Source organism: Anopheles coluzzii, chromosome 2 (assembly GCF_943734685.1).
Source record: "Anopheles coluzzii chromosome 2, AcolN3, whole genome shotgun sequence".
NCBI lineage: Eukaryota > Metazoa > Arthropoda > Insecta > Diptera > Culicidae > Anopheles > Anopheles coluzzii.
Window position 1 is genome coordinate 107749527 of NC_064670.1, and position 19060 is coordinate 107768586.

At 44.1% G+C, this 19060-nt stretch overlaps 3 protein-coding genes across 8 annotated transcripts; 1 reads left to right on the forward strand and 2 right to left on the reverse strand.

Annotated features, from left to right (window-relative positions):
• Positions 1 to 159: 159 nt before the first annotated feature.
• LOC125906543 (uncharacterized) lies at positions 160 to 1847 on the forward strand. Its single transcript, XM_049605804.1, has 2 exons — positions 160 to 851; positions 1745 to 1847. Exon 1 carries the CDS (start codon positions 258 to 260, stop codon positions 828 to 830), a length of 573 nt encoding a protein of 190 aa, XP_049461761.1. The 5' UTR covers positions 160 to 257; the 3' UTR covers positions 831 to 851; positions 1745 to 1847.
• Positions 1569 to 4962, reverse strand: LOC120961428 (phospholipase B1, membrane-associated). 2 transcript variants are annotated; one of them, XM_049605803.1, is made up of 3 exons: positions 2632 to 4962; positions 2283 to 2557; positions 1569 to 2195 (listed from the first exon to the last, which is right to left on the reverse strand). In XM_049605803.1, the coding sequence occupies exons 1-3, from the start codon at positions 2904 to 2906 to the stop codon at positions 1741 to 1743; spliced, it is 1005 nt and encodes a 334-aa protein (XP_049461760.1). In that variant the 5' UTR covers positions 2907 to 4962; the 3' UTR covers positions 1569 to 1740. The 2 variants fall into 2 exon arrangements, with proteins under 2 accessions (XP_049461760.1, XP_049461759.1); XM_049605802.1 differs by having other exon boundaries at positions 1569 to 2557.
• A 641-nt stretch (positions 4963 to 5603) lies between these two features.
• Positions 5604 to 18962, reverse strand: LOC120950184 (phospholipase B1, membrane-associated-like). Of its 5 annotated transcripts, none has more exons than XM_040368005.2 (6): positions 18820 to 18962; positions 18374 to 18446; positions 7219 to 7522; positions 6808 to 7136; positions 6461 to 6735; positions 5604 to 6385 (listed from the first exon to the last, which is right to left on the reverse strand). In XM_040368005.2, exons 3-6 carry the CDS (start codon positions 7432 to 7434, stop codon positions 5943 to 5945), a joined length of 1263 nt encoding a protein of 420 aa, XP_040223939.2. In that variant the 5' UTR covers positions 7435 to 7522; positions 18374 to 18446; positions 18820 to 18962; the 3' UTR covers positions 5604 to 5942. The 5 variants fall into 5 exon arrangements, with proteins under 5 accessions (XP_040223939.2, XP_040223937.2, XP_040223938.2 ...); XM_040368003.2 differs by having other exon boundaries at positions 18729 to 18962; XM_040368004.2 differs by lacking the exon at positions 18374 to 18446 and having other exon boundaries at positions 18729 to 18962.
• Between the last annotated feature and the right edge of the window lie 98 nt (positions 18963 to 19060).

Sequence of the window (19060 nt, forward strand, 5' to 3'; positions counted from 1 at the left end):
TTTGACAGCGTTTGACAGCGGGGTGAATTACGCGGAACTACCCTGTGGTCCTCTGCACACGTTGAATGTTCTGCAGTTCCGCGAAAGGGGTTCAGTTGAAGTTGTGCAGTGTGATTAGCCAGTTTGTAGTGGAAGACAAGCGTGACCAACTTGAAGTGTGACCGTTAGATTATTTTGAAAAACTATTCCCTCGATTTCTGAGTTCCGGATAGCCAGCGGAGGCAGTGAAGACATTATCGGAAGAAATCATCAACAAAATGGCGTACGACCAATATCGCCGCGTTCATGATGTGCTGCACGGAAACAATGCAATACTGGAATATATTGAAAGCGAACGGCTGCGTAATCCGAACGCCGAAACCCTGTACTGGACTGGGCTGGTGGCACGCAATTTGCTCTCCCTGTCCGGCTTGGCCGATGCGGTCCCGTTCGACGGTCGTCCAGCGGCGGAACGGACCCGTTATCGTCGACCACGCCGTCCATCGCCAGGCTACGGAGCTTCCAGCCCATGCTGTCAACCTGGCTGGGTACTGTACCGCCAGCCCGCACCACCGGTGGTGCACCACGTGCTCCAGATATACACGCTGGGCAACGTGTACTACCAGCCATGGTTTGAACTGCCGAGACTGTCGCGGACGTACTCGTATTCGAGCATTCCCCTTGGGATTGGGACAGCTTTTCCACGTGCTGGTTCGTTCAATCGCAACGTTGAAAATTGCGCGCAGGCTGTAGCTTTGGATCTTGCTGCAGACAGACGTGCGACTCCCGTTGATGCCCCGCAGATGACCGATGAGCGCGCCCAAACTGAGGAGCTCGTCAACCGGATGTAATAACGTTTCTAAGCAACGGCGGTAAGTTCCAATTTTCTAGATGCATTTGTCTTATTCTCTTCGGGAGTTGGTGAAAATCTTAGTTTTGATCGCCATTGGTAGTTTATTTTTGCGTGGCTGATGTGGCTTAGTCATCACTCTCGAGTGTCTGCTTCTTCGAGTGCTGGTTCCACGTTTCCGGTTTTGAAGTCGGTTTACGATCTCTCCACAGTCTAAACGTAGATGTCGCAAAATTGGAAGAATTTGAATCAACAAAAGATGCCTTTTTGTGTATAAATCAAGCCTTTTGTCTGGCATACAATTTTTGTTGGTCTAAGAATTGATATTTCACCATTCATTTGATGATATCATGGTAACAGAAATATACTTGCAACTTCAGCACATTCGTGTCACCGTTCTCATCCGCACAAACATCACATTCCACGCAAAAGGGAGTAGGAAAAGATAACGTAAACACAGACTCGTGTCTCTTTAGTTTGCTGGAGCAAGATCATTTGCTATGATCGTTTGCTGGAGGGTTGAACTTTGCTGCGCAAGTGTCTTTCGCGCGATCGGATGTAGGCTCTTGCGTGATGTTCGTTTTTGGAATAGGAGAAAAGCGAGCAAGTAATATGATGCTCTGATGAGTTCCGGAGATTTGTCGGTTCGTTAGGGGGAACAGTTTGTTTGCTTCTTTCTGCGCCTCTAGTGATCAAGCGTAATAAAATGTCTGATTTATTGCAATGAATGTGACCCGAATGGGTCGTATATTTCTTATTTATGAACCAACTTTATTTACACTTTATCATAATAAAAACCGTAACAACACATTTGTCATTAAAATAACATTAATATAACAATTATCTACCCTCGGTGTGTATCCCCCCAATGTCTCTCTAACCTTGGCTTGATTCCCTATTTTTCTTCCACTTCAGACTTTCTTCAAACTATTCTTACGCGTCGCCAAAAAAGGCCTTCCCTTCATCGGACAGCTGAAACGTTCAAACTCTCGCTGCACCAGCTCCGTCTTGTTGCCCTCCATGTCGATCAGGTTGTTCCAGTAGCTGTTCGCCGCGATCGCGTGCCCCCGTTGGCTGAAGTGGAAACAATCGACCGATGCGATGCCAGCATCCGTATCCCCGTTCTGGAGTGTTGGCAGTGTCAGCTGCTCCGGAAACGGTTGAAAGTTCACGACGAAATCGGTCGCATTGTTGAACTCCTCCCGCTCGGCCACGGACTGCTGTATCCGGTTCCACTGGTGTATGATGTACTCTAGGCGTGGTTGGAACGATGCGTATCTGGTACCGAACACACAAGGACACTCGAAGGCGTGCGTAGTGACGCATGATGCAGGGCGTGGAGAGAACGTTCTCAATACGGTAACATCTGGTGGTGGAGGAGAAGGAGGAGGAGGGAAGAACGATAGGATATAAGAAATTGTCGAGATGACCAGGCAACACCAAGTAAACTTACCAATTGTTGCAACAATATTAACCATCGCACGCGGTAGATACTTGCGAAGTAATCGCAACGTTGTGAGCAAATTTTGCTCATGCTGGAAGAGGGCTTTCTCAGGCTTGGGTAAGAAGCAGATCCGGCTGCAGAAATCGTTATGCCCCATAAAAATAGTTATAAGTTTCCAGTCTTTCTTGATGCTAACCGAGCGGTCCGCTTTCATGCGTTTGATAAGATTTCTTGCCTGATGCGGCAGATCCTGGCTCATTCCAGCAATCTCAGCGACATCAAATCTAAAGTTTTAGAACAAAGACAACATTATCAAAATTGTACATTGGCCTAGATCCAAAGAGTAACCAAATACTACCTCGACGCCCTGTCAATCGATAAACTGTCCGCAACGACATAGCCATTTAGGTTAGGATTGAACACCTTCAGAATGTTCGGAAGCGTTAGATACTGACGCCAGGTGCCCTGGCCACCGATGCACCACGATAGGCCTCGATTTTCGATGATCAGCTCAAGGATGCCGGTCGCAAGTACTCCCGTGCCGGCCGTTAGGGAATCGCCGAGGGCTGCCACTACATCGATATCGCCCGGGCGTAGTTCGTGGACAGAGGTAGGAACCCTTGCACTGCGCATACCCTCGGTAGGACAAGGAAACGGTTGATCAGGTGAAATGGGGAATTGAATTTTCTACAGTACAAGGGATAGAAGGCAGGAATTAGTATAATATTCGATTGTGTGGCCATTTCCAATGTCATTTCCGTACCCCTTGCGAGCGTGCCTGTTTCAATCGTTCCGGATTTTCACTGTTTGGACCGACATAGTTAAAAAACTGCTTGTGCAGGTTACGGTAAACTGTTAAGATCGGTTGATCATCTAGAAAGGACACTTCTTCTTGCGCGAGTGTGGCACTTTGAGTGTTTAGAAGTAGGCACAGCGATAGAAATAGCGCAAACCCATTCATATTGGTACTGCTAGAACAAACATAAACACAAACGTTCCTTAGCTTTTGAATTGGCAGTGTCAAACAAAAAAAAAAAAGAATTCAAACTACATTATATTGAATATAAAATGCGAACAATATACTTACATTTTCTGAAGGTTCGCTCAAACAAACCATACGCCACTGCTACGTTGGAAGTGCGTTTGTAGCAACGAGAATAGAAACTGCGAAAAAAGATTGTCTGTCACGTATTTTGTACGGTTACGGTCTACGTTTCTTCGGTTTGCGAGATGAATTGGATTTGAAGTTGGTTGAAAACGAAGCCGTGGTTTTATAGCATTTGTTCACCGAGCACAACAAGGACGATAAATGAGGTATCATTAAATTCATGATTCACAACCATTCGCATTCGTTTGATGCACAACCGTGGATGGTCAATTATTTGCATTTGTTGCTCACACCTTTTAAAATTACAGTCAGCAGGCAAGTTATCCAATTGCAAAAGCTACCACATTATTATAAGATCTATCCTAGAACATTGGAGGTACAGTGTAACTAGGATAAGAGAGAATCTCAGGGACAAGGAACAGTTTTTATCGCTTTTGCTAGGTCTCTTGATTAGAAAGCTCTATACTTAAAGGTGTAGGTTTTTCATTGCATTTTATATGTCTGCTGAAAGGCTAGCTCTGTTCACTTATGGGGTATTACACTAATCTAAAGAACTGTAGTTGTACTAATACACATAAATTTGCATCGGAAGCTATGCTATCCCAAGTAGTATCATCGAAAGAGAGAGAGAATCAAAAAAGGATAAAAAGTTACTTTTGTTACAGATTTTACAAGATTCGTTATGCTCTATCCTGCCTAGCCTGCCTGTCCATCGGGCAAATTATTTTTTTAATAGTAGAAGAGGATAGATAGTGGAATAGATTCCTTCGTAAATCATGCAGCACTCCCTAATCGCGATCAGCGCACGCGCTCCTGACAAGTTTATGTAACATTTAGATAGAACACAATTTTTTGTTTATTGATCTTTGCATTCAATGCATCCACTTTTTCAAGAAACCATTCTTCGCTCATGATCGGTGGAGTATGGTAGCGACTGGATAATCGAACCAACGTACGCACCATTGCTCTAACCATTGCTTTATTGTGTATCCTTCCATTAGTGGATGAGCTATTGTGATGGGATACGCTACATTATGGGATGGTTAATCTACCTCAGACGCTGAAATCGGCATTTACTGTATCAAGGGACTGTTGCATGGTTGCACTACTCGAGAGCGGGCTACCCTACAAACAGTAACACCATTTTTTTAAATGATCCTGGCAGCTATAAGACTAATATCAAGAAATTGAAAGCGACAGATACTGAACAAGATTGTTGGACTGATTCGGGGTAGCTTAAAATGAATTTTGAACATTTATATATTTACAAGGCTTTCCAGGAGTTCTCATACCTGTGGGACACTTTATTGACTCCTTCTTACGGGAAATGAACTTAATGTAATGGGAATTGGGCTCTATAGCACTCTTGTTGAACAAATCTAATAGGAATTTCCAAGGCGTCTGTCCAAAAAAGGTGCCATAGTGTCCAATTTCCATCATATGAAGTTCACTACCAATAGGAAAGAGTCAAGGAAGTGGCCCACAACTATGAGAACCCCTGGAAAACTCTGTACAATCGTTAAAATTGAATACACGGTCGAAGCCGTAATAATGTGAATTTAAATTAATCGTTAAAATTATAATGATAATGTTATTCAAATTTCTATTTTTCAATATTTTAGGACGAAATTAAAAATGTAACAATAGCATGAAACAATCAAACCAAGATTTGAGCGATTAAAATAAGCTAAAGGAAACATTTTGGCCTTGAACAATAATACTTCTTGGATAACGCGGCTCTCGAACTTGTAAAAGCATAGAGTATATACGTAACCAGTCATGTAAGGTTTATACACTTATAACATTCAAGATTGCCTAAAACAGGCAGGACTAAGTTTTATTCATTCACAAAGATCATGCAATAAAATACAGCTATTGAAAAGGCCGGATCAACTATCCTCCATGGCGGTTGTATTGTCAAAAGCAAAGAAAGAAAAGGGCCTCAAAGATAATGATGAGGACCTCAAGTATGAAATATTTTATCATTTTTAGTTCAAAGCAGTATCTGTAAATGAGAGCTTTTGCTTCAAAAAGTGTAAGTTTTGCGTGTCTGTTGTTGGCATACACGGACTGTTGTTGTCTGACTTTCTTCTCATTTATAACGATTTCCTTGCCTTTGCAGGATACACTGAACTCTTCAATCACCAGCTGAAGGAGATGCGCTCATATTTTCGGATGCACCAAGGTAATACCATGCAAAAGCAAAAACAAACCACCACTGATAAAGTTGCGTAAAATATGTATGTAAAACTGTAATGAAATCCTTCCAGAGCAGTGTGCATTGCATGAGTGAGATGAAGGCATTGCGTAAGCTTCGACGGCAGTGTTGCGGTTGCGTAGTGTCCTGCCCAAGGTGAACACAATGATTGGTGGGTGACAACTGATTCTTAACTCTTAAGCCCGTTAGCGTGTCTTAAAAACGTAAAATTGCACATGATGTTTGATGAGTGTGGGGAATTCGAATTCCTTCCAAACCCCGTCCGGTGTGTAAGTAGAAATAATATCACATTTTTGATGAAGTGCGTCAGCTTTTTTGGCCCCCTTTTTGTGCCCAGAGTGCTCTAGCTGTTGCCGGGCGTTCGCAGGAATGGCATTTCCGCGCTCGGACACCTAAACAGCGTAAACTCGCGCTCCCAGTTCATCGATTTACCCCCCACCGGTTCGAGCATATTGTTCCACAGTGCGTTCGAGGCGAGCGCATAGCCCTTCTGGCTAAGGTGGAAGCAATCGAGCGACATGTACGTAAAGTCCGTATCACCGCTGGCCGTCTCCGGGAAGGTAAGGTTCATCGTGAACGGTTGATAAACGACGGCAAAGTCGGGCTTGCGGTGAAACTCCTCCCGGGCGGCAATGTCCATCTGCAGCATGTTCCAGTCCTCGATCAGCTTGACGAACCGTTCGCGCTGCTTGCGGAACCGTGTGGCCAGCAGACACGGACACTCGATCACGTGCATCGAGACGCACTCCTGTGGTTTGTTCTTGAAGCGTGCCAAGATGTCCACCTCTGCAAAAGAAGGGAAAGAAAATGGAGATGATCATATTGGAGATCACGTGAGAGCTATCCCGGCATCGTACTCACTTGGACTCGCCGCCAGATTGACAAACGTGCGCGGTAGATAATCACGGAAGGTTCGCAACGCACTGACGATGTTCTTCTCGTGATACTGCAGTATCTTTTCGGGCGTGGCCATGTAGCAGATCTCGGCACAGAAGTCATTGCCACCGATCATGAGCGTGATCATCTTCCAGTGGTTGTTGATGTCCACCTTCCGGTCGGACAGCATCCGTTTGACGAGATTGCGGGCCTGATAGGGAATGTCCTGTGACATGGCGCCACCTTCTGCTGCGTTGAACCTGAATTGGAAGTTGTAATAATGCGTGTTAAACACTTTGTCATGTTGTTATTAACAAGCCTATCTATCTTACAGTGAAGCCTTGCGCGTCGACAAACCATCCTTGGTCGGATAGCCGTACAGCTTCGGATTGTACTCCTTCAGTATGTTCGGCAGCGTTAGAAACTGTCGCCACGTGCCCTGCCCACCGATGCTCCACGAAAGGCCCTTGTTTTCGATCAGCACCTCAAGTATGTTGGTCGCCATTGCACCATTTCCTGCCGTCAGCGAATCCCCAATCGCACCGATGATATCGATATCGCCCGGCCGCAATCTGTCCACGGAGGTCGGTACCGTCTCACTGCGCATGCCGGTCGTGTTGCAGAAGAACGGTTCCTCGGGACCGAACTGTTTTTGAACTTTCTAGATAACGATGATACAATAAGTCATATTTGGGTAAGCATGAGTGTTACATATTGAGCCGTTACCGATGCGTTACACTTACTCCCTTTTTCAGATTGATCAGGAACTTGTTCTTGTTGTTGCCGGTTTGGCCGATGAAGTTGAACATGATCTCGCGGAAGCCCCGGTACTTGGTGGCGAGCAGTGGCGAATCCAGCGGTGTGATCAGTGCCTGTCCACCCCCGGGCGTAATGGTGGCAGCGAGTGCCAGCAGCAAAAGCGTGAACCCACCGAGTGTCCTTGGGTATACCGATGCCATGGCCGTGCAGTTGCGTGCGTGCGTGTGTGTGCGTGGCAGTGTGTGTCTGTGTGTGCGTAGGTATTTTCGACTATTTCGTTGCAGTGCTCTATCCAGCGGGATTAAAGTGAAAGGTAAGTGAGAAGAAGTAAGCGAAACCATCTAAGCTGTGTGCTAACTGCTAAGCGTGGTGTGATCTCCAATTCATTAACAATAATTCGTGCCTCTTCAAGTCGCATTAAAATCGTCAAAATGGTTTAATATACCGTCGAAATCGCTTTCCGGTAGCTGTGGAGCGCCACCTCGCGCTGTCAATCAAAGAGACCCGCGGTCGCGAGCGATCTGTCTACGATGAACTGTAAATTTTGATCGCGCATAAATTATCATAATAAGCCGCGCGGTTGTAAAAAAACAAATGCCGAGCTTCGGCTGCTGACTCCACGCATTTGCCCTGCAGCAGCAACGACGCACGAAAGCGAAACTTCGGACAACCTGATTTTTAACCTTGAAATGCTTGCACTGCTGCCGAGCGGTAAACGGAACATGAATATCGGTCAGAACATTGGGGTAGAGGAGGAAGGGGAACGAATCATCTGTTGAATTAACGTAGAAACATCTTGCGGTAAAAATATAGCGTAAGGAAAGGATTTTTTCTCTTTATAGGAGGCGTTTAGAACACGTTCCAAGTGATCGTAAAGTTGATTTGTCAATTCGGGTGTATGGACGTGCTTTTAGGGCGGTTTGCTTAGCGAAGAACAAACAAACGCTCTTTGTGTTTCAAATGCCCGCAAATGTGGTCGGTGAGATTAAACGTGGTGGCTAAAAATATATCTCGGGATTGGATTTGTCAATACCCGTTTGTATGAGTGGAATTTCGGGAAGTAAAACGGATCAGATAACCTGTACTTGTATGAACAGAGATTAGCAAAACGTGGGCTGTGGGTATTAGTAGAACGTTGACTGGTGCCGGTCCTGTGCAAAACTCGTCTAGTCACACGACTTAACAACATTCCTGTGAAGTCTCACACAGACCGAGCCTCCCCGCATATAGAGGACTAATTATGCTACTATAGGCTCGGTCTGAGTCGGTGGCTGAGGCAGACTATGATTGTAGCAGATCGACAAATTATAATAAGAAGAATTAATGATAAACCCATCAACTTCTGAAAAGGCTGGATGTGGTTAGGTTCCAATGTAACTGCACCTTAAACATTCTCAGTGGTTAACTTGACTTGGCTGTCTGCATATGGGCTCCCAAGAGCTCATGGAAGGATAATCTGACGAAGGAATTTCGAATATTCGCAGTTTGATTAAGTGGGGGAGCAAATATTATGTAGTCTAAAGAGTAAGATAATAACTCTTTCGAAGCAAATCGCGACTACTGACATATCTTTTTTACTTGCTTTGAGATAGAATATGATGTGCAACTACAATTGGAGTAACTGAACCCAATGCCAAAGGCCGCACGACGTCAATTCGCACAAATTAACAACACGCATGGGTTCAAGCCTCGAATGGATCATGCGCCCATACGTAGGACTGAATGTCCTATTATGTATACTCAATAAGTCACTGAAAGCCAAGCCCGTTAGTGGTACAGGCTGGCCTTGACCGACAATGTTTGATTGTTCCCAAGAAGAAACAGAAAGAAGAAGCAGAACTCAATGTAGTAATTATGCGATCAGAATTGAAGAATTCCTGACTGAGGTTGAAATCTGAAGAAGGGCGGCAATACAAACATGTTCTTCACAGATTAACGGATTAACGCATTAACCGAAATTTCCGATAGTCACTGATATTCTTGGTGTCAAATATAGCAACAGGCAACAATATGCTCTATATTAAATCGAAAATTTCATGTGGCATTATTAAGCCATTTTCGTTACTACAACCACATTATCTAGTCACATGTCTTGCTCTTTTTTTGCCCATTAAATTTAAAAATTCTTCATAACGACGATTCATAACGACGAGGTGTCAAACCCGTTCCTTCTCATCGCAACTCCAACACGATCACATCTCCGTGAATATCAACGGACCGTGTCTAAAACCTACCAGCCTGTTGCCTTGAGTAGCCTTTGAATATTCCGTTGACGCTGCCCCGTGTCATAGTTGGGCGTACGTTTCCGCACGCTGGTGACTGTTCGTGACATACGCCTGTGATACGACTTGCGTACCGCTACACCGGCCAAGCCCACGGGGCATCACAGCCACAGAAGCTGATGCCGCGCTGGAACTTCCCCATATGATGACAAGTGGTGGCATGAGACACATCGTCTTCCCCCTCCCCCAAAATCCAGCGACCAGCAATTACCGGCGAGCACCGTTTTGCAGCCTAGCGATCATGAAATTAATTCCTCTCATGCCGCTGGTCAAACAATCTACTCCGTCGGAATGGTAAATTCGGAATAGTGTGCAAACAGTCCAGTAACCAGCACCGGGCGACGTTTGCTAGTGGGCGCGACCGGGTGTACCTTATCTATTCTAATCGATCGAACGGTTTGATGCTATTTGCATAAACTTCTATTTGCACGTAGTAACAGCTTTTGTTTTTGAACCAAAAATAAGGAATCTTTCCCATGGGCGAAGCATGTGCCTCCGAGCAATTGGATACGGACCATCTTGGGCGGAGGTTATCGGGGCTGTGGAGTTCAATGCCACGATGCCAAGCACGGGAAGATCGTGATTTCATGCCCGGTCCGACAAGCACACACTACATACCTGCATGACCCCATAAAGCATATTGAACTTCGGACCAGCGTGTAGAGGGGGGTGCAATTTCTTCCAGAAGCGGATCTGGGACCGCGTAAAGAATCCCCCGAAGTGTACACTTCTTCCTGACTGTGCTAGCTACGGCTCGAAACGGCTTGATAAATGTGTTTAAGTGCATTCCATTGCGTGCAGAAGAACGAGAAGTAGGCGCTTACTAGTCCAGAAGAGACTTCGAGAAAGCAACTCTCGCAGGTCAACTCGACTAGCCAAAGGTTCGCAACAAACGGACTGGATTCTCGGAATAACTGTTGTATCTCTCTCTCTCTCCAGCCAAGGACGAACGTGCTGCTAGTCCACAACGTTTATTTTATTGCATTTTATGACCATATTATTATTAATGCGCCTATTGCCTTTTACTGCCTGAAATGTGTACCTTTTTGTTTTCTTCCCTCTTTGGGTGTTGAGTGTATTGTCGCTTAAAGAAAGCTTAATCGCTAGTATTGATCATTGTTGCATTGTTATTGTTCACTTGCTTTTTTGTGTTTTGTTCAATTTTATTACACTTTATTACCTTTTTCACAACGTTATATGTACTTTAATCCAATTTAATGTAGATCATTCTTGTTTTGAAAGCCACAAGGCTAGATAAGTCATGTCTTCATGACAAACACGACCTGACACAGTCAGTACCTGACACGCTCAACCTTATCGAGAAGTATCATCGGTCATCGTACCCTGGTGTCGTTTAACCTACAAAGGGCAAGCATCATCAGTAGCAGTAGAGACAGCAAAAAATAATTCTCAATCCCTATAAAGGATTAACATTTTCGCTGAATGCATTTCTTGCCTAGAAGAAATGCTTCCGTATCACGAGATTCCGCATCCTCGCGGTACCATCCGACCGAGCAGACGATCAGTTCATTCGCCCCAAGGGAACCAAGGGAACGCTGCTATCATCATTCACCTTTATGCACACCCCGTACACTAATCGACACCACCTTGTGAAGCCTTGGCCGCTGGCACGATCGTATAGGCGAGGATGATCATTTCACCATTGCAGCATTGAATTAAGACGCGTTGGAATAAGTTGTACAGCTGTAGCACAAGCGCGCGCACGCGTACGTGCTGCTTTATGATAAATTGATTACGATACGCAACTCATTAAGGGTGTGTTTCTTGTTAACGCTTCTTTTGTTCGTCTCCCTTCGATCGTATTTTCCTCCCCCCGATATACAGTACGCTACTGTCACTGAGGATAATCACAAGACAAATATTTGATCACTTATCACACGCGGCGGCGCACGGTTTCGAGTGTAATGGATGTGTTCACTATTATGGGTGTGAGCTACTTTTGTCTGGCCTGTCTATTTACACCACTTAACAACAATGATATGTATACATATCACTGCTGCTGAAGGAAATAAAATGACTACAAATTGACAAACAGTGCTTTGTGCTTTGTGGGAGAGTACAAGAATACCAAACCTAACCCCGCGTTCTTGGCGGGTAAAACACGTCACGAACGGTGGCAGCTGTGGAGGGGACTGAGTGTGTGTTTGCCCCTTCTTCTAACGTTATTTACTGCTCATGGTGTGTTGTTCCATGGATATGGTAAGATCAGGGTCTAAACAACTAATTGTATACTGCGGCGGCAATGTGCAGCCCGGTGACAGAAGGACCTGGTTTGCACGAGCATCTGAAAAGGGTGTGTTGTGCCTAGAGATTCCATGTAAATAGGGTTAAAGATTATAAGGAATCATTTAGTTTTTTTATGAACAATTTTAATTTATCAAAATTTAAGAAGAAAATTGAAGAATATTGTAGGAAAATTCCACTTGTCTAGGCATATTCCAGGAGCTTATCAATCCACTGACTTTGAACTACATTCTTTGATCATACCCCATATCGAGTTAAAACCGGACCGTCAAGGTGTACGTGTGCAACGATGATGATGATGACGCCGACGATGCATCACACATGCAAGCCGATACGGCAAGGCTAGTTGCATTGTTTACTAGCCGGTGTGGAGTAACATATTACCCCATTGACGTCATGATCCTTGCCCTTCCAACCTGTCACCACTACCTGCCTATTCGGTGAGTGAGTGAGGCACGCATTTTCACTATTTGGCATTTCTACTGCATCTCTGCTGGGGGAGATGGGGACCCTTTTGTGTCTTTGTTTGTCCATCTGGGAAGGAAGTTACATAAATCTACTCGCCCCTGTGTTGGCAGAGCAATCCAGCCACAATAGGCTCCTGAAAATCCGCACACAAACAGAACGCCACCGGAAACGACTCCACACACACTGGTCTGCTAACTAAATACAGCCGTTTTACCGTACCGACGTTGTTTGGTGAATGTTAAGCGGGCTAGGACGTTCTATGCTATCGTGTGCATCCAGCGTCATAAATCATGCGGCACTGATGATGCTGAACGTGCCGCCACCAGACCAGGCCGCAGTAGATGCAAAACTTGCCTTTGCATGCATAAAACACACAAACAGAACGTGGCGGACGTCATGCCAACGCTACCGGACGGACGGACTAGGAATTAGTCAATGAAGGTGGAAGCTTGGTTCGCCTTCTTCGTGGTTCGCTTCGGTGTTGATAATCCCGACTAAGCGCCACCGCGGCCAGGTTTGAATGGAGTTTGATTGTGGGACTTTGGGGGAGGTAGTGGGCTCGGTGTACACCGGTGATGCTTTCGAGGGAAAAGCGGGAATCACTCGTTTGGGAATTCGGCTGTACGTCAATCAGCAAGATGTGGTGTGAGCTGTTGTTTTGCATAAAATGAGTGAACCTGGTTAGGGATTTCTTTGAAGGTTCAGTTTTCGAGGGTATTCTGTGCTTGGTGTGAACGGCAATATAATGAATAAATTTGATTTATACACTACCAGCGTAAGGGTTTTCTTTGTTTCTTTGGCTGGGCATAAAGGGGTCGTTTTATTGCTCTAAAACTGAAGAAATCGCTTGGATTCCTCACAATCCGATAGGATAGCACCAAAAGGTATTATACATTCTGATTTGAAGTGATCTGACTCCCTTAGCCTCTATCAATCAACATCATGTAGATCTTCTCTGAAGAGTTTTATGGTCAAACTATCATTTATTGTTTGGATTCTTTTATAAATCAAACCTATACCCAAGGAATGGCTGATGCTGGAGTGCTTGCGCATAGAACGGATCGGATTCAAATGACGTGACCACTCCAAAAATTGACGTCAATTCTGATGGATTCCTTGCGTATTATTAAAACACCTCCAGTTTGGGTTCTTGTTCCATTTTTGTGTATTGGAGGGACTTTTGTCCCAATTCGGTGTGTTGTGTTAATTCTGAATCTGGATTCAGATTTTGTGGTTCCTTCTTGTGTGATTCGTTCGTTCATTCGAATGGATTAGGCGAGTCTGATTGACGTTTGCCCAGTACGTTCAACTGCTAAAACTTGGTACGTTTTATGCTATAGACGTCATACTCCTCAAAATGATAGAAACATGTTTTGTTACCTTTCAATAATCTAACAAACAGAAAAACGCTACAAATACAGATATTTTTTCAGGATTCTTCGAAAGTTTCTGAATTTAAAGTAATAAAACTGATCTTAATTTAAGTTTGAAAGTTTTCTAAGTATATATGTGCATTATTCCTGAGTTTTGTTGACATATTTGTTGTAAAATTTCATCAAATAGTAAATTGTTAGACAAATTCACAAAGCTTCAAGAAATATCCAAAAACTTTTGGGGATAAACCCTTACAATACACAAAAATACAAAAATAGATAAGCAAGTTTGCCGATTAAACAAACATTGCATAATGCCCGTGGGCTAGCAAACCCCTTTCGCATGTGATTGATGTGATTGAGCGTAATTGCTAGGTTCGATAATCCCCGGCAGCCGGCTCGTACACCGACCTTGACCGTGAGTCCGCCAGTCCGTCCACGCCAAATGGTTGTGTCGAGAAAAACACATAATTATCGGTACATGAATTATTGCACAGTACAGCTACCTCGTGGGATAATACTGTACTACGCATCCCTATCATGCAAGCATACGGATGCACATCTTCCTCTGCATCGTGATGATGCACCCGGTTGCTCTTGAACTGGTCTGGCCTGTGTAGATTCCAACGACACACCGAAGGAGCAACAATTATTGCTCGTTCGCGTGCGTCCGGAAACTCCGTTACACCGGTAAACTGCGGTGCTTCCGAGGAGTGGTGAGATAAGATCGGACGGACGGACACTTTACGACATTACACTCACACGTGAAGGTATTGCCGGTCGTTTGTACCGCTTTCAAGGCTGTGAAATAATTTCGCCTATCGATCCGGACCGATCGTTGGCCCGTACCAACGTGCTGGCAGGTGGCGTGGACACTTCCTTAACCTGCCTCCAAGGTGAGAATAGGGGAACCATCTCCATCTCTAGCTTTGTTTTAGAAGTTTATGTCTTCTGCTTCTTTGCAGTGTTAGAAGTTTATGTAACAGTAATAAAAACACAAAACCAAATAAAAGACACAGAGCGAACCATCAAACGTATCCAGCTCTCCACAGCTGGGGCCGGTTTGTTGTGGCGCCGGGGTTTTTTTTATAGACGAACACAACCTTGACAGTGACCAATCATAACAGTCCATTACTGAATCAGCTAATTCCAACCGCTATTCAAATGTGTAACTTGTGACCGAAGGTGCAAGTGTGAAGATGCTACGCGCTTCCGGTTTTGGCGAACGGAGTGTAAAATGGCAACGCGGCGAACATTACTGCACTTATCGCCCCATGGGGCTGTCTCGCGAACAAAATCGATGATTGATTCGTTGCAGAGCGGTTTTGTAAATTAATTACATACAAAAAAAACAGCCAAACACACTGAAATTATTGCCACAGTACGGTCAAGGTGAAAGTAATAAGCGTGACGTATGCAAAGCGCCATCGGTATAACAGTTTTAGATTGTTTGTTTGTTCTGTTTGCCAAAATTACAATCTTTTTTTTTGTGTGTGCTACAACTGTGCACGTTCAATTAAGTAATCGTGTTTCGTGCTGTGCCGCGACTATGAGGGAACGGTATATTACCGAGCCATATTCTTTCCGGTATGGATGAGGAAATGGTTTTGGATGCGAGATAGTTTACCAAACAAATTAACGCGCACGTGTGAAATATTCCGTTGCCAAGGGAAACGGTGTATGATGCGGCGTGGTCGTGTGTGATGCATGTGAATGGTGAACGACACTGCGTAGAATGAGAGTACGAACAATACAAGTGATTGTGCTTTAAATGTTTGTGTATTTGCCTATAAATTGAAATGTTAGCATGATTAGTTTTGTTTACGCGGGAGTCGTACATTCGAGCTTAATCTGTTGAATTGATCTGTTAAAAAAATTAAAAAAAATATAAAACTGACATAACGGCTCTAGACGGTTGTCACAGCATAAAGAAAATAATTAAACATACTCTTGTAACGATATAAAAAATTCTAAAATTAATAACACAAAATTTACTCTTTTCATCTTATTAGGCTTTGTCATATTTAAAATCAAATTAAATATTACAAAATCAGTCTGTAACAACAAGACTCCTACAACACATTAGCTGATCGCTTGCTAGTAAACTGATCCTGTTCCTAAAATGTTTGACAGCAACTTCTATAGAGTTTTCATATTTGCTTGTGACTTTAGGCTGGAATTCATTATGTGTTGTGTGTGTGTGATGTTGTTCAATCTGTCAATATCTTGGGAATAGTGTGAAGTACTAGAGTATGTTGAAGAGGAGTTATGTTAATGATCATTTGGACGATAAATACTACGATTGTTTAAGCTCAATAGAATATTCTGACCGCTATTTTGATTTATAATTAGAAAAAAAAGAACACAATTTTAAGGAACCAAATTCTCAATTCTTGTTCTTAAAAAAATAGGGCATCAAGCTTTAATAGAATTGTGACAAACAATATATTTCTGTTTCCTGTAGTTAGTGTTGGTTTTCCTTATTTTAATTTTTTGTCTAATTCAAATAACACGTTTATCTTCCGTCCTAGGTCATGTATAGTCGGTCTATAAAATGTTATGCCATTAGAATCACGTTTTTGTATACCTGCGCACTAATGGGTTAAGATGCATTAGTCGTGAGGTAAACATGAGTGGAGCAATGATAAGAAATAAGTAGCAAAATAAGAATGTTGTTTACTGCATTTGTTTAACAATTACTGTCAGACTTTTTCTGCTGTAATTTAACATGTTTTTCATGAGCTAGAACAACCAACATTGTTTCCATAAAATGAGAATCAGTAAACTATAGCCTGAGCACATTTAAGCTTCTGATTGATCCATGACGTACAGCATTTGATTGTGCTAAGGCATCCATACATACCTTATTCTAGTGCTATTCATAGGATTTTCGCACATCGGTCCCTGGCAACCTGACGCTTGTTGTTAGAACCCATTACGTATCGGTGACCTTTTCTCACACATGATAACACATGATGGCGTAATATTTAGTTTGCGCACCAAGCACCAATACAGCAACACAGATGCCGATACGAACCTTTATCATTAATCAAATCCACCGCACCAGTGTATCATTAATCGGTAGCCTGGCCGGCCCTAGCCCATCGGAGGGCAGCGTTAATTGCTGCCCAGCACGGTAAGCAACAGAAGCGTTGAGCTTTCGTTCTCGTTTGAGGCATCGACCGGTGCCTAGACGAAGTGCGCGATCGAACACCGAAACGGACCGATCATTAAACGTCACTTACACTGCAAGCACGAAATGCAAATCAAGTGGACAATCTCGCTTTGGTGTGCAAGCTGGTTGCTCCAAACTAGACCTATTCCAACCCTCCTTCGCCCGAAACCTGTCCGTGGGGTCAAGTGTGTGTGTGTGTGTGTGGTTCGTGGGAAAACACAGCGGCGCTCATTTTACGAGCATTGACCGGATCGGACGCAATGTCAATTGTTACCCTGCTACGCCCGTCCCCAGCCCCGAAAACATGTCATTTGACTGGCCGCGTTTGACAGGTTGGCTTGATGCTACTGTGCCCACAGACAGCCGGACATTACCGTGCGAGCCCTTGAACTTGCAGCGACGTGTTTACTATCAGCTCCTAGCGATGAGGTACGCGAGCGCAGCACAAAACGCGGAAGTTGCCGCACATCCAAACGACACAGTTTAAGAGATCCATTAGGAATGGGGGACTTGTTTTTATCTTGGTGGGCAGGTTGGGCTTAGCAGACACTCTCAGGTAGCTTAAGTGTGGCGCAGGATTTTTAAATAGAAGAGGATTTTGCTTCTTTTTTTAGCACTCCAAAACTCCTTGAAGAACCGTAAATTTTGGCAAATCATTTCTTAGACACAAACGACGTCATCCCAGCACACGCTTGCCCGTTTGAGCATTTTGTTTGCAATTGATGAAGTACTCAAACAAACACCTGTCACGGGGCACGGCGGCTGGAAGATCTTGAGATTCTAAGATTCCACGCTGGAATTGCTGAAAAGATGATGAAATCCAAATTACCGCCCGCCGGCAAGAGATAATCTTTCGCTCTGGCAAAGGGGGGGAACAAGGATCGGCCGTTCGCTAATGCTGCCCCGGTTTATCCGCGTATGTCCCGAGCAACCTGGTTGCGTCAGATTCGCTTTTGCGAGTACTTGAACTGTTTGAAGTGGCGAAGCGCTTTGATGGCATTTCAAGAGGAACCTCTACACATTAGAAGAGTACCGGCGCGGCAAGAATTATGTACCAATGTGCTACAATGTAGAACAGCGTTTTGGGGATCACACCGCAACATTCCACTGTCATTGCTGTGTTCCGGTTTGATTTATGGTGTTACTTTGGCATCGCTCTTTTTTCACGTTTCGTTAAGATCTTGAGATTCGTGATAATGAATTGGTGGTTATGTGCTTTTAAAAGGTAATTTGCACAGACGCGTTAGGCGGGCAAAGGGTAAGAGACGATGCGGCGAGAAACCTTGAGCACTGCTCGATTCTGTTGCTGAACTGTGCGAGTAAAGTGTGCGATTGGTGCAAAAGATTGTTTGTTCTAGATATGGCAGGACGAGAATGATTGAAGCTTTAAATGTTGATGAATGGATGGGTTCAATGGGGGAGGTGAGCATTTGGTTTTCCGGGCTCAATGAAGTAAATCAATTAATCACACAAAAACTGCACTTAAGACATTGTCATTGCGTCTTGGTTGAATGTTTCACACAAAGGCACACTTATTACTTAGACAGTTTGCTAGTCTGTTTCTTAGATCACTTACCAACTCTTTTAGAATAGAAGAAAAAAAAAACACTTAAAATGTTCACTTTAAACCTTATTGAAGGTCGCAATAACTGTTAATATAGGAAGAAGTTTTCAGAATGAGATGAGATCTTCAACGGTTGAAAAACACTGTCTAAAATTAACACAAATTAATTTACTATATTTTATTTTAACGATCGTTGTACGTGATCGTTCTTAGGCGTTTTGTGCGCAGAGTTCGGAACAGAGTAGAACACAGTTCCCTTATTCAAAAAGAGCATTAATAAACGATTGAAGCACTAAACGATCGATCGATGCAGTACGTGAAGCCGAACGTTGCAGTTGTAATATAAATCACTTTATCAGATATTCACCAGCTCTTTGACTAGCCACAGTGCATCCCAGCGCACTGCCCTGCAGGATAGGAAACCACTTTGCGTCCCGGTAAAGCCCAGCAATGCTTACTCGCGCGCTCGCTTAAACGAACGACCGAAACGCGCCTCTCACACTGTACACTAAACTGTCGCCGGCAACGTCCGAGAACGGAATGCTGATCGTGTGCTCGCGCTGGGCGCTTCATATACGCACTAAACCGCGACAGTACGCCCGAGAGCGCGCGCGGTTCTGAGTGCTACACATGATCGTGCCCCAAGGAGTAGCAGTAGTTGCAGCCAGTTCAGTTCAGAGGTCAGCATTGGGAAGGGGT

Bases quoted from the DNA above. Each gene is read 5' to 3' on its own strand.
- LOC125906543 (XM_049605804.1), top strand. From the start codon at position 258: ATGGCGTACGACCAATATCGCCGCGTTCATGATGTGCTGCACGGAAAC.
- LOC120961428 (XM_049605802.1), bottom strand. From the start codon at position 2,906: ATGCGCAGTGCAAGGGTTCCTACCTCTGTCCACGAACTACGCCCGGGC. The intron at 2,558-2,631 runs GTAGTATTTGGT...CTAAAACTTTAG, and splicing joins TCGATTGACAGGGCGTCGAG to ATTTGATGTCGCTGAGATTG.
- LOC120950184 (XM_040368002.2), bottom strand. From the start codon at position 7,575: ATGGTTTCGCTTACTTCTTCTCACTTACCTTTCACTTTAATCCCGCTG. The intron at 6,736-6,807 runs GTAAGATAGATA...CTTCCAATTCAG, and splicing joins TCGACGCGCAAGGCTTCACT to GTTCAACGCAGCAGAAGGTG. The intron at 6,386-6,460 runs GTGAGTACGATG...CTTCTTTTGCAG, and splicing joins CAATCTGGCGGCGAGTCCAA to AGGTGGACATCTTGGCACGC.